The sequence below is a fragment of the Aquarana catesbeiana genome, linkage group LG07, assembly GCF_042186555.1.
Source record: "Aquarana catesbeiana isolate 2022-GZ linkage group LG07, ASM4218655v1, whole genome shotgun sequence".
NCBI lineage: Eukaryota > Metazoa > Chordata > Amphibia > Anura > Ranidae > Aquarana > Aquarana catesbeiana.
The window spans coordinates 7,554,833-7,568,776 of NC_133330.1; the positions used below are offsets into that span (position 1 = coordinate 7,554,833).

The following is a 13,944-nucleotide window of genomic DNA, read 5'->3' on the forward strand; positions in this document are numbered from 1 at the left end:
CGTCCGTTTTTAAAACTTTTTTTTGCATTGATCCATGTCCCCTGGGGCAGGACCCGGGTCCCCAAACACTTTTTATGACAATAACTTGCATATAAGCCTTTAAAATTAGCACTTTTGATTTCTCCCATAGACTTTTAAAGGGTGTTCCGCGGCATTCGAATTTGCCGCGAACACCCCAAATTGTTCGCTGTTCGGCGAACTTGCGAACAGCCAATGTTCGAGTAGAACATGAGTTCGACTCGAACTCGAAGCTCATCCCTACTCAAGAATACACAGGTATTGCTTCGAGTCGCATCAAAATCTCAGGAAACAATCCCAGAAAAATTGCAGCAAAATCAAGTGACTTTCAGGTGGCAATAGTGGAAACCTAGCCCTAAGCCTACTCCTTTGATCTAGTGGAGTGCCGACGCCTGTGTTCAGCCTGTCTCCTAATATCATCAAGCGGTAAACGGTATGTAGTGTGCCTGGAGCCCGGATTGTCTGGAGAGGTCGCAGAGGTCGGAGAAGGAGAAACAAGGGGCGTGGTAGAACCAGCTGGAGTGTGTAAATATGTCATGAACCATCTTCAGAGGATGAGGAAACATTACACAGAGTGGGAGGTTTGTAGTGACCACCTATAGGAGGTAGGAATCATTGATCATTGCTGCTGATTGCTGGGAGATCGAGCCTAAAGCCTCGTACACACGATCCGATTGTTGGCCAACAAAGCGTCAGACTTTTGTCTGAATGGTGTGTGCCAGGAACTTGTCTTACATACAAACTGCACACATTTATTGGCCAACAAACATGTACGTAGTGACGTACTACGTGGAATTTCAGCTCTTGAGCACCACCCTTTGGGAACCTTCTGCTAATGTCATCTTTGCTGAGCATTGACTCGAGCATGCGTGTTTGTACTTGGGACTTTTGTGTGAAGGACTTGTCTACTGATGATACGAAAATCTGACAACAGACCGTTGTCCGCCAAAAATTTACTAGCCTGCCATCCAACATTTGTTGGCCGAAAGTTGGACAACAATTGTCTGAAGGAGCGTCAGATCGGTCAGATTTTAGGCAAACAATCTGTCATCACACAATCCTTGCCCACAATCGGATCGTGTGTACGAGGCTTAATGTAAAGGTTCACGTTTGTTTTTTTAAATAACAAACATGTCATACTTAACTCCACTGTGCAGGTCGTTTTGCTTAGAGTGGCCCCAATCCTCATCTTCTGGGGTCCCTTGGCGGCTGTCTCAGCTCCTCCCCACATCTGATAACCCCCCTAGGAGAAGCGCTCTCCCAAGGGGGTTACCTTGCGGGCATGCCATAGCCGCCGAAAGTATAACTCAGCCCCGCCCCCCTGACACCCGCGTCATTGGATTTGATTGACAGCAGCGGGAGCAAATGGCTGTGCTGCTATCAATCTATCCAATCAAGAGCCGAGAACCCTGGGCAGTTCCAGGGTCAAGTTCCAGGGTTCAGGTAAGTAAAACGGGGGGGGCTGGGGGGGGGGGGGGCGGTCACTGCCATGTGATGCATTAAGCTGACAAAACATGAAGGTTTACAACTCCTTTAAAGTGGAGTTCCACCCACTTTTACAACTCTTCAGCATCCCTCACTGTAAACGAATTGGATATTTTTATATTTTTTTTCTCAGCACCTACTGTATATCTGCTGTATTCATTTTGCACTTTTCTCCTCCCTGGCCGTGGCCCATCGCATCATTTCCTGTTTGCAATGCCTTCTGGGAAGGGGCGGCAACTGCCTCTGACACTGCCGTTGCTATGGAAACCTGACCTGAAACCTATTACACTGCTTGTTCTTCACTGAGCATGTGCGAGATCTGCAAGGATGAGATGCGGAAGAAATACAGTTTGGCTTCAGATGCCCACACTTAAGATGGCCACGGCCTGCTGTAAGTTTATAAAATAACAAACTACTGCTATAAACTAACAAAACAGACCTTAGTTTACAGACTAACTTTACTAGAATACATTAAGCTTGTGTATTATAGGGGTATTTTTATTTAAAAAGTATAATTTCGGCCAGAACACCATTTTAAGTCCACTTTTTCTATACGCTGTACACATATGACTGCACCCCCTATTATGAGACCAATAGTATAGTTACGTTTGCTGATGGCACTACTGTAATCGGTTGTATCACTGGAGACGATGAGGAGCAATACAGGATAGGATAAGATAGGATAGGATAGGATAGGATAGGATAGTGGAATGGTGTACGGCGGATAACCTGATCCTGAACACGAGGAACACAAAGGAACTGATTGTAGATTTCAGAAGGAACAGGCCTGAACCAGCACCGCTTTTTATTAAAGGCGTGTGCGTGGAGTGTTTTTGGGAACATGCATTTCTGAAAACTTATCGTGGACAATCAACGTTGAAGCCATTATTAAGAAATCGCAACAGCTATTATATTTTTTGCGACTCCTTAGGAAGAATGGCTTGGGAAGGTACTAGAGACCTTCTATGGCTCTGCCATTGAGAGTACATTAATGTATTGTATTCTAGTTTGCTATCCTAGTTGTACGCAGGCAGATAAAAATGCTCTAAAGAGAGTGGTTGGAACAGCGCAGAAAATTGTAGGTTGGGAACTTGTTTCTCTAGAAGGAATATATGAGACTCGTTGCCTTTGTAGAGCAGGAAAAATAGTGAGAGACCCGACTCATCCCGGGTGTCATTTCTTTGAATTATTACCATCTGGGAGATGTTTTAGGGTGATTAAAACAAGTGGGAGAGCTGCTGAGCGACTGTCTGGAGCGGACCGGCTGAAAATCATCACAGTGTACATTCATACAAGGCGAGTTTGACCCTTATAACTTGGGGTCCATCAGATTCGGTAAGAGGCCATCTGGCTCCGTTTCTGTACATCTCCCCTCCAGATCTGAAGCACCTGATCCAGTTTTGCAGAGTGTGAAAGGCGGCATCATTAGCTTTTTCCCCTTGTTAGTTTTTTCACCTTGTTACTTTGTTTCAATTTGGACATTTTTTGACACATTAATGTAAATAATTTTGTGAACACTTCCTTTTATTTATGTTCCTTTCACCTGGGATGTTTATATGCCATCACCTAATAATTTCTTAGTGATTCAGTTATTTTTTATATATTCATCGTACCATAATATAATATTGTGTTCATATAGTTTGCGCATTTGTGTTTATAAATCTAGATTAAAACAAGGACAAATCGATTTAAAGAGCTTCTCTCCTAGGGCTATTAAAGCCATCAATACAGGAATGAAATAAAAGAGGTCACAAAGTCTTATTTTATTGTCTTGTTTAGTTTTTTTTAATATGAGGACACTTTATACTTTTATAACACTTTTATATATAGATTTTTTTGGTACAATTAAATCCTGCGTGGTAAATGCATGGTTGATAATTGTGATGTATGAATAACGTGTGGAGTAGAAATGTAATTTCCTTGTGAATTTGTTTTCTACAATGACAATAAATCTTATCTTATCTTCGTTTCCATTATATTCTATTCTTTTATATTCTATTCTATTTTGTTCTGTTTTGCTCTATTATATTCTATTATTTTTTTGTTATTTTTTTTAATTCTATTTTCTTTTCTATTCTATTCCTTTATTTTCTATTCTATTTTATTATCTTTTGGAAATTGGAAAACAAAACGAAAACTATCCGAATTTCATCCAAAAAAAATTTCCTGTTATTTCAGATTCGTTTAAATTCGGTACTATTGTAATTCGGAAATTCGGATACATTCAAATTTCCGAAAAACAAAAAATTAGTCTGAATTTCAATTCGGAACAAATCGAACTGCATATGTCTAACTTGGGGTTGGATCCCAAGTCGCGGCAGCGTGAACCGAGCCTAACAGTTTCTTTTTTTTTTTTTTTTTTTTTTTAGAAAGCAGCCACAGCCTGAGTATAAAAGCCTGTGTTCTGTGTGGAAGCAGTGGTCTGTCTGCAGAGGTCCAATGTTACTAGTGTGTCTTGATTAGTTAGGGTGTGTTTTGAAGCAAAAGATCAGCCAATGGTGACTTTATGTGTACAATGCAAGCCATTACCTCCATGACTTGGCTGCTGGGACTCGTCATCTCCAACCGAACCTGAGCCGTCATCTAAGAAGTTGAAACACAATGAGATATTGAGATAAACTTAAAGGACAGGTCCTCACTGCTTAGATTACTTCAACTAAAGCTAAATGAACAATAATAATCAGCAACAAATGACAACATATTGCCTAATGGCACACTAATAATACGTTTTATGTTGCAGAAACTTTCCTATAGAAGTGGGGGAAGACAGGCATTTCAGGAGACAGTCATAATAATAGAAAACTAATTTCCAGGCTTAACATTTAATCTGTAAATATTTAAAGTTTATGATATATATATATATATATATATATATATATATACAAATCTGGGCAGGTAAGTATATCAGAGACACTTTGTTGTCTGCTTAAACGGGAAGTTAGAAGCCCAGTGGATTTCTGGAACACATCTGAATAGGCATAGACCTGGCAGATGTGCCAAACTTCAATATGGCCGCCCAAGAATGTTTGACTAATGTTCGTGTGTGATGGGGCACTCAGCGTGAGCTAGAAGCTGGAGCCCAATGGCCTTTATAAGGAATGCCTTCTTGCTCAGAAGTTGCTAGTTTTTTCATCTGCTTCCTCTAGCCTGCTGCTCAGACCCGCCTCTAAGGGTCATCTAGCCTACCGTCATCCTGGTCCGGCTCTGCATTCAGAAGGAGTCCCTTTAAGATTGTTGGCAAACCGTGCTTCTTTGGGCACAGCACCTACTGCCACCACCTTCAGGGGTGCTCTGCACTCAGCCATAGGGGGAGCCCTCTCATCACGTCGGCCTCCGTGACACATAATAAATAACTTGCGATACTTGACTCTTGACTGTATTTGGGGTGACCCAAAGTTACCTGATGCTCCAGCTTCTTGAACAAACGCCTGGACTTCACACAGGGCAAGAGACGCCGTCTTGTCTGGGATAACTACGGTGATGAATTTTCCCTTCAGCAAGTTACATGTAAATAAGTTGGTTTCACCAAATCCAATGGAGGAGACCACACTGCAGCTGGATAGGGGAGATAATTGAAATTATCTATACTATATATGCAATCGCAATAAGCATATATTGATTATATGATTATATGCTATTATATTAAAGTTATATCGTCTTCAAAATAGAGGATAGATTTATGGCATTTTTTTTTTTACTAGTAATGGCAGTGATCAGCGATTTTTAGCAGGGCTGCGGCATTGCGGCGGACAGATCGGACACTTCTGACACATTTTTGGGACCATTGACATTTATACAGCGATCAATGTAATAAAAATGCACTGATTACTGTATAAATGACACTGGCAGGGAAGGGGTTAACACTAGGGGGCAAATAAGGGGTTAAATGTGTTCCCTGGGAGGCATTTCTAACTGTGTGGGGGAGGGGACTGACTGGAGGAGGAGAGAGATCGCTGTTCCTAATCACTAGGAACAGCAGATCTCTCTCTCCTCCCCTGTCAGACAGGGATCTGTCAGTTTACATTGACAGATCCCCGTTCTGACTCCCTGTGGAGCGATCATGGGTGGCCAGAGGACATCACTCGGGCATAGCGCCCTAGGCGTGCCCGTGCGCCCCCTATCGCTCTTAAATCGGCCAACGTACAGGAGAGCCAACCTGCCGCAATATAATGATGGCGGCTGGGCCTTTAGCGGTTAAGGAAGCCCTAACACTTCATGTATTCTGGTCAATGAATGTAATAAACCAAGCAAAAAAAAAAAAAAACAGGTTCTTACATGCTGCTATTCCTCCAGTCTGAGTCATTGTGTCCGACACGAATCTCGGCCCCGCTGAGATCAGAAGCACCTCTATTGGTTAGTGCCACGGAGTGAATTTTATAGGTTTTACGTAGGTCTGCCCTCCACCATGGCTCATACTCCTCTTCGGTTATGGCACACTTGGTTGGATCTTGTGGTGGCTTCACCTCGGTGTTGTTCTTTGTACTGGACAGAGATATCTTGGACAGTATAATTTCTTTTGCAAAAACTGAAAAATAATCAGAAGATCGATTATTGTAGGGAGACATCGGATTGTCTCAGGAAATCAGGAAGGAATTGTTTATTTTCTTGGGCATTTTGGACGATTCTTTATAAGAGTTTCTACCTTCTTCTTGGTCACCTGCAGGTTTAGGATGGATTCCCTTTACCAGGACAACTAGGATCAGCAAAGATGCTCATGAACCCTCTGCCCATATTTTTTCCTCACTTCTTGTGGAAATTGGGCTGCAGAAGAGACCAGAGCTGGTATCAACATTATCAATGACATCTCTTCTCAGCTTATTAGAAGTGCCCTCAGATCGACTTTTAATAACCACTTCAGCCCCTGGAAGGATTTACCCCCCTTCCTGACCAGAGCACTTTTTTTGATTCGGCACTGCGTCGCTTTGACTGACAATTGCGCGGTCGTGTGACGTTGCACCCAAGCAAAATTGACGTCCTTTTTTTTCCCTACAAATAGAGCTTTCTTTTGGTGGTATTTGATCACCTCTGCGGTTTTTATTTTTTGTGCTATAAACAAAAAAATAGTGACAATTTTGAAAAAAAAAGCAATATTTTTTACTTTTTTGCTATAATAAATATCCCCAAAAAATATATAAAAAACACATTTTTTCCTCAGTTTAGGCTGATATGTATTCTTCTACATACAAAAAAAAAATCGCAATAAGCGTATATTGATTGGTTTGCATAAAAATTATCTCGTCTACAAAATAGAGAAAAGTTTTATGGCATTTTTATTATCAATTTGTTTTATTAGTAATGGCGGGGATCTGCGATTGTTATTGTGACTGCGACATTATGGCGGACACATCAGACACTTTTGACACTATTCTGGGACCATTGTCATTTATACAGTGATCAGTGCTATAAAAATGCATTGATTACTGTACAAATGACACTGGCAGGGAAGGGGTTAAACACTAGGGGGCGATCAAGGGGTTAAGTGTGTCCTAGGGAGTGATCCTAACTGTGGAGGGGGATGGGCTACCTAGGACATGACAGTGATCACTGCTCCCGATGATAGGGAGCGGTGATCTCTGTCATGTCACTAGGCAGAACGGGGAAATGCCTTGTTTACATAGGCACCTCCCTGTTCTGCTGCTCCGTGATATGATCGTGGGCACCCGGCAGACATCGAGTCCACGGGACACGGAGGCCGCTTCTTAAAGGGGATGTACCTGTATGCCCTTTTGCCCACCCGAACCATTCTGCTGATGTATGTGATCATGCAGCAGTTGGGAAGCGGTTAAGGGGGGGCGTGGTAGGGGGTGTGTCCTATGCCTACATACTTTTGCTAATAACTGTCCCTCGTTTCCATCTCAAAATGTTGGGAGGTGTGGTTTTGCACAGAGCAGCCCAGATCATCCTCTTCTGAGGTCCCCCCACCAGCACTCCTGGGCCTTCCCTCCTGTCGAGTGCCCCCATAGCACAAACAATATATGAAATGTTTTTGTAAAGTATGATGTCACGCCGAGTAAATAGATACCCAACATGTCACGCTTTAAAACTGCGCACACTTGTGGAATGGCGACAAACTACGATACTTAAAAATCTCCATAGGCGACCCTTTACATTTTTTTTACAGGTTACCAGTTTAGAGTTACAGAGGAGGTCTAGTGCTAGAATTATTGCTCTAGTGATGATACCTCACGTCTCGTGCAAACACCGACTTGCGTAGGCTTTTGTTTCTGCGTGCGAGCACGGAAGTATGGGGGCACATTAAATGTGTGGGGTTTTTTTCACTTTTAGTCCTATTACAAGGAATGTAAGCATCTCTTGTAATAGAAATAAGAGATGACAGGTCCTCTTTATGGAGATCTCATGTAATAGAAATACGAGATGACAGGTCCTCTTTATAGAGATCTCATGTAATAGAAATAGGAGATGACAGGTCCTCTTTATGGAGGGATCTCATGTAATAGAAATAAGAGATGACAGGTCCTCTTTATAGAGATCTCATGTAATAGAAATAAGAGATGACAGGTCCTCTTTATGGAGATCTCATGTAACAGAAATAAGAGATGACAGGTCCTCTTTATGGAGATCTCATGTAATATAAATAAGAGATGACAGGTCCTCTTTATGGAGATCTCATGTAATAGAAATAAGAGATGACAGGTCCTCTTTATGGAGATCTCATGTAATAGAAATAAGAGATGACAGGTCCTCTTTATGGAGAGATCTCATGTAATAGAAAAAAGAGATGACAGGTCCTCTTTATGGAGATCTCATGTAATAGAATTAAGAGATGACAGGTCCTCTTTATGGGGAGATCTCATGTAATAGAAATAAGAGATGACAGGTCCTCTTTATGGAGATCTCATGTAATAGAAATAAGAGATGACAGGTCCTCTTTATGGAGATCTCATATAATAGAAATAAGAGATGACAGGTCCTCTTTATGGAGAGATCATGTAATAGAAATAAGAGATGACAGGTCCTCTTTATGGAGATCCCATGTAATAGAAATAAGAGATGACAGGTCCTCTTTATGGAGATCTCATATAATAGAAATAAGAGATGACAGGTCCTCTTTATGGAGAGATCATGTAATAGAAATAAGAGATGACAGGTCCTCTTTATGGAGATCTCATGTAATAGAAATAAGAGATGACAGGTCCTCTTTATGGAGAGATCTCATGTAATAGAAATAAGAGATGACAGGTCCTCTTTATGGAGAGATCTGGGGTCTATAAAGCTTGCTATGGGGGGCGCCCAAGCAGGCTCACTCCTGAGTCGCTGCTCTATGTGTCCATTCACACACACAGAGCGCGGCTCAGCCCTACTCTCTCTTCATTGGCTCACTGGCTGTGATCGGCAGTAGAGGAAGCCAATGCTGCTGTCTCTGGCAGTGAGGAGGCTGCTCTCATGCACATTGCTGGATCAGGATGGGGCTCAGGTAAGTATAAGGGGGGCTTCTGCAAACAGAAGGTTTTTTTTTTACCTTTGTGCATAGAATGCGTGGGTCATTACAACCACTTTAAATTATATGTAAATGTTTCTGTCTACTGAAGCCATTCGGTAATTAATCAATTAGATTTGTAGCTGTAGATACAGGTTTCTAATTGATTTATTTTTGCATTTTGGTTGAAGTCAATGGATATACGCTATATTACCAAAAGTATTGGGACACCTGCCTTTACACACACATGAACTTTAATGACATCCCAGTCTTAGTCCGGAGGGTTCAATATTGAGTTGGCCCACCCTTTGCAGCTATAACAGGTTCACCTCTTCTGGGAAGGCCGTCCACAAGGTTTAGGAGGGTGTCTATGGTAATGTTTGACCATTCTTCCAGAAGCGCATTTGTAAGGTCAGGCACTGATGTTGGACGAGAAGGCCTGGCTCACAGTCTCCGCTCTAATTCATCCCAAAGGTGTTCTATTGGGTTGAGGTCAAGACTCTGTGCAGGCCATTCAATTTCCTTACAAATGTGCTTCAAGGGCCTCTTACCCACAACCTGTTACCTAAAAGGATTCTTTTACAGTAAGGGCCCCCAAGATATCCTGGCCCCCCTCAGGGGAATGAATACAAGGGTACGTAAGCACCCATTGTTATTCATTATAAAAAAAGTGAAAAGTAAATAAAATGGTTCCATCACCACGGCAAAGTCTCTTAATAAAAAAAAAGTAAACATCATTCCCTGATGTAAATAAATCATCAATCGTCCAGCAATGTAGATCCATTGTCAAACTTGATGATCAGCCGCTCGAAGATGTGTCCCTGCGACAACGACCCACCGGCTGATGATGATTCTGCCCCGCCACACTAATGACACTAAATGATAGAATACCTGGAGCTGCTGGAATGTACGCAACATTACCGGGAATTCTGGGTGACGTCACTAACCAAATTATAGCAGCCGGGCATTCAGGTGGATGAAATGGCCAAATACGAAGGTTCTACCCCAACCCAAAGCCCATCTCTCATTTTTTGCTCTCAGTTTTAGTTACACTTTGAGAACCAAGCGGGCACATGACTCGCAGGTAACAATTACCCAGAAGGCCTTTCTCCTAGAAAGTCTTATTTGCAGGACTGGAACCAGAAACTTACCCGTTTCTACGTTTGGCTTAGATACTTTAGATACTTTGTTTCCATCTTCATCTTTTGGTTTCACTGAGGAAATGTAACAATAAAAGATACATTTTGTAATAAGCTTTATTCAGAGCTGTATATTTATATACCGTATATGTCAGCCAGCAGTTCAAAAATGTCCCTGATGATCATATGTATCCCTTTCAACACCACAATAAAACACTAATGAAAATGTGTAATAGCGTCTACACACCAGGACAACCACTTTTTTCATATTACCAGAGGTTATCTGATGCAGGAATCCCCCGAAATGTCATTAGGAGGCACATGGAGAGACTTCTGGAGGATGTCGCTGTCCCACCGTGGCACTATCTAAAGCTGCTTCCTCCTCCAGAGCGCTCCCTATGTCTTCCATGAGGAACTGACAACTGATGCATTGTAACTTTCTACACACCTACTGGTTACCACTGTGACCAGGGCTTGTGTCCGTGGCATCGATGTCATCAGTTTGAGACGCTTCTGTGATCATTCAAAATTCATAGACAGTTGCACTTGACTTGACCTTTGGTTGACCTCCTTCTGACCTGTGGCTGATCTCCTTCTGACCTGTGGTTGACTTCCTTCTGACCTGTGGTGGACCTCTTTCTGACCTGTGGTTGACCCCCTTCTGACCTGTGGTTGACCCCCTTCTGACCTGTGGTTGACTTCCTTCTGACCTGTGGTGGACCTCTTTCTGACCTGTGGTGGACCCCCTTCTGACCTGTGGTGGACCCCCTTCTGACCTGTGGTTGACCTTCTTCTAACCAGTGGTTTACCCTCTTCTGACCTGTGGATGACCCCCTTCTGACCTGTGGTTGACCCCCTTCTGACCTGTGGTTGACCCCCTTCTGACCTGTGGTTGACCCCGTTCTGACTTGTGGTTGACCTCCTTCTGACCTGTGGCTGATCTACTTCTGACCTGTGGTTGACCCTCTTCTGACCTGTGGTTGACCTCCTTCTGACCTGTGGTTGACCTCCTTCTGACCAGTGGTTAACCTGCTCCAAGTGGGTATGTGCAGTCCTGAAGACTTGTATTATTTGTGGGTGTATATAATGAGGTTTATTTACTGGAGACAGATAGACTGTGCACTTTGCAAGTGCAGTTGCTCCAGAGCTTAGTAAATGAATGGGGGGGGGGGGCTCTCTGAGTTCCATCATCCAACCATGTGCAAGAAAAAAATCTGTCTTTTAATTTTCCTTGCACGTATTCTTTACAAACTGAAACTTAAAAAGTATAGCTAAAGGCAAAACTTTTTTTTAGCTTTGGATAGGGTGGAGAAGGATTAGACCCCTTGTCAGTTTTTATTGCTATCTGTGCCTCCATTATGGAGATCCACCCTCTCTATCTCTCCTGTTTACCATTATCATTGAGGGTGAAAGTAAAAGAAAATCCCAAATTTTGGGTTGTCCCCAGAAATGTGATAGGGGGGAAATCTTCCAATGGGGAAATTAGTTCTGGTGACCCGGGGGTCCCCAAGGAATTCCCTTTATTTGCAGGAATTTTCTCCCACTTCCTGTTTGGTTATGGCACAGGAAGTGAAAGGAAATCTCTCCAATGGCACGCAGATGGCGAAAAACAAAATCGTACCCTACCCAAAATGAAAACAAAAAAAGTTTTGCCTATAGTTTTACCTTAACTAATTTATTAAGATCTGGAGCAACTGCACTTGCAAAGTGCATCAACCCCAATATATGACGGAGCCCTACTATAGCAAGGCAACACAATGCACCCCATCCCCCCAACTCTCTAATCTTTATTTTGATAGCATTTTCTCCAACGATAACAAATTGTTTTTCAGTGCAATCACTGTATATACAAACATACAATCACCTTTTATGTGCCATCCTCACTTGTATGAATTACTGTTTAGCAAGGCAGGGCCCCCCTGTGCTTCAGGGCCCCATAGCAGTAGCAATAGTTATGCACTTAATTTTATTTACCCAATTTACCCATTTATACCCACCCTGCAGATATTACTGCAGATAATACAAAATGTTCTCTCAGCCCTTTCATAAGGAGTAGTTACTGACCTTCTCTGTGCTCTGATTGGCTCTCGGTGGATTTGGCAAACACCTGAACTTCACAGATATGCAGCCACTCCTGACGTTTCGGGATAACAATGGACACATAGCGCCCCTCCATTCCTTCACAGTCAAAGTAGAAGGTGTCTCCAGGATCAAGGAGGGATGGAATCTGAGCACATCTGAAGACAAACACGACATATCATCGTATCTTTTACCAGAATTCTCCACAATCCGTTCAGCTCTCACACCTGTATAACTCTTATGCACCAGGGCAATTTTTACATTTCTGGTACAGGCTTGTTTATTTTACAATAACTTTGTCATTAATTGGGGGGGGGGTCTATTTTTTTAAAATTTGATTGAAGAATATCACAAGCATTTTTGCCGGCTGGAGTAAGTGTACCCATATTTTCTGTAATAGATTAACTTCTTTGATCATCAGCTTCATCTAGTGGCCAAAACACAGTATATTTTCTCACTTTTGGGCACTAGATGGAGCTGACGATCTAGGAATTCATTTTATTAGGCTATTTCTGCACTTGCAATGGGGAGGGTGGGGTGGTTGAGCCATGTTTTTACTGACACCACCTCCACACCCCCCTCCCACCGCCTCCTTCTTAAAATGGAACTGTTGCAGATGGGGGTGTACACCTGCCATGGTGGCAATGCTTTGCATTGTGGTATGGCAAAAATAATCCCCTCTGTCATGTTCAGCGGGCAGTACCGACTGCTATACATGACCTATTTCGACGGCCTGCATTGTGGCACAGTGGTGCGGGTTTTTAAGGGGTTAAAACAGGCAATGAGTAGACCACACCGTCTGTCAAATGTCCTCTGAAACACAATCCACTACAGACTGTTCTTTAGAGGGCAATGATCCCTTATAAAAAAATTATGGGGACATTTCATTCAGCCTGCATGAAAGCTTGTGACATTGGTCCAAATAATTTTTATAAATAGTATGACAAACCCCCTTAATATAACAAAGTAATACCTAGATATGGATTTTGCTCTGAGACACACAAGGCTTTCATTTAGTAATATTGTCTTGCAAAAACTATTTCATTTTCTATGAAATCTGTAAAGAAAAATGTGTAACAAAACAAAAAACCAAAGGTCTTGCTTTCTATTTTAATCATTGTTAGTTTTAAAAAATGTTAATGCAGATAAAACATATAAATGTAACGCTATCATTGGTCCTGTATACAATGGAGGATGTTGGATGGAAGAAATGGGAATGGAGGAGGAGGAGGACATGGGATGAAGGAAATGGGATTGGAGGAGGACATGGGATGGAGGAGATGGGACTGGAGGAAGAGGAGGACATGGGATGGAGGAGATGGGATTGGAGGAGGAGGACATGGGATGGAGGAGATGGGACTGGAGGAGGACATGGGATGGAGTAGATGGGACTGGAGCAGGAGAACATGGGATGGAGGAGATGGGACTGGAGGAGGAGGAGGACATGGGTTGGAGGAGATGGGACTGGAGGAGGAGGAGGACATGGGATGCAGGAGATGGGACTGGAGGTGGAAGAGGACATGGCATGAAGGAGACGGGACTGGAGGAGGAAGAGGACATGGGATGCAGGAGATGGGACTGGAGGTGGAAGAGGACATGGAATGCAGAAGATGGGACTGGAGGTGGAAGAGGACATGGGATGCAGGAGATGGGACTGGAGGTGGAAGAGGACATGGCATGGAGGAGATGGGACTGGAGGAGTAAGAGGACATGGGATGCAGGAGATAGGACTGGAGGTGAAAGAAGACATGGCATGGAGGATATGGTAGAGGAGGCATGGGATGG

General features: G+C 42.8%; 1 protein-coding gene across 2 annotated transcripts in view; it reads right to left on the minus strand.

Moving 5' to 3' along the window:
- Positions 1–13,944, minus strand: part of LOC141102647 (uncharacterized) — a 101,424-nt gene that overhangs the window by 26,826 nt on the left and 60,654 nt on the right. For both annotated transcript variants that reach the window (XM_073591555.1, XM_073591554.1), the window contains exons 19-23: positions 12,145–12,317; positions 10,093–10,155; positions 5,779–6,028; positions 4,904–5,058; positions 4,033–4,086 (exon numbers count right to left, since the gene is read on the minus strand). In XM_073591555.1, the coding sequence (XP_073447656.1) occupies positions 4,033–4,086; positions 4,904–5,058; positions 5,779–6,028; positions 10,093–10,155; positions 12,145–12,317 (695 nt within the window). The remainder of the gene's footprint in view (positions 1–4,032; positions 4,087–4,903; positions 5,059–5,778; positions 6,029–10,092; positions 10,156–12,144; positions 12,318–13,944) is intronic.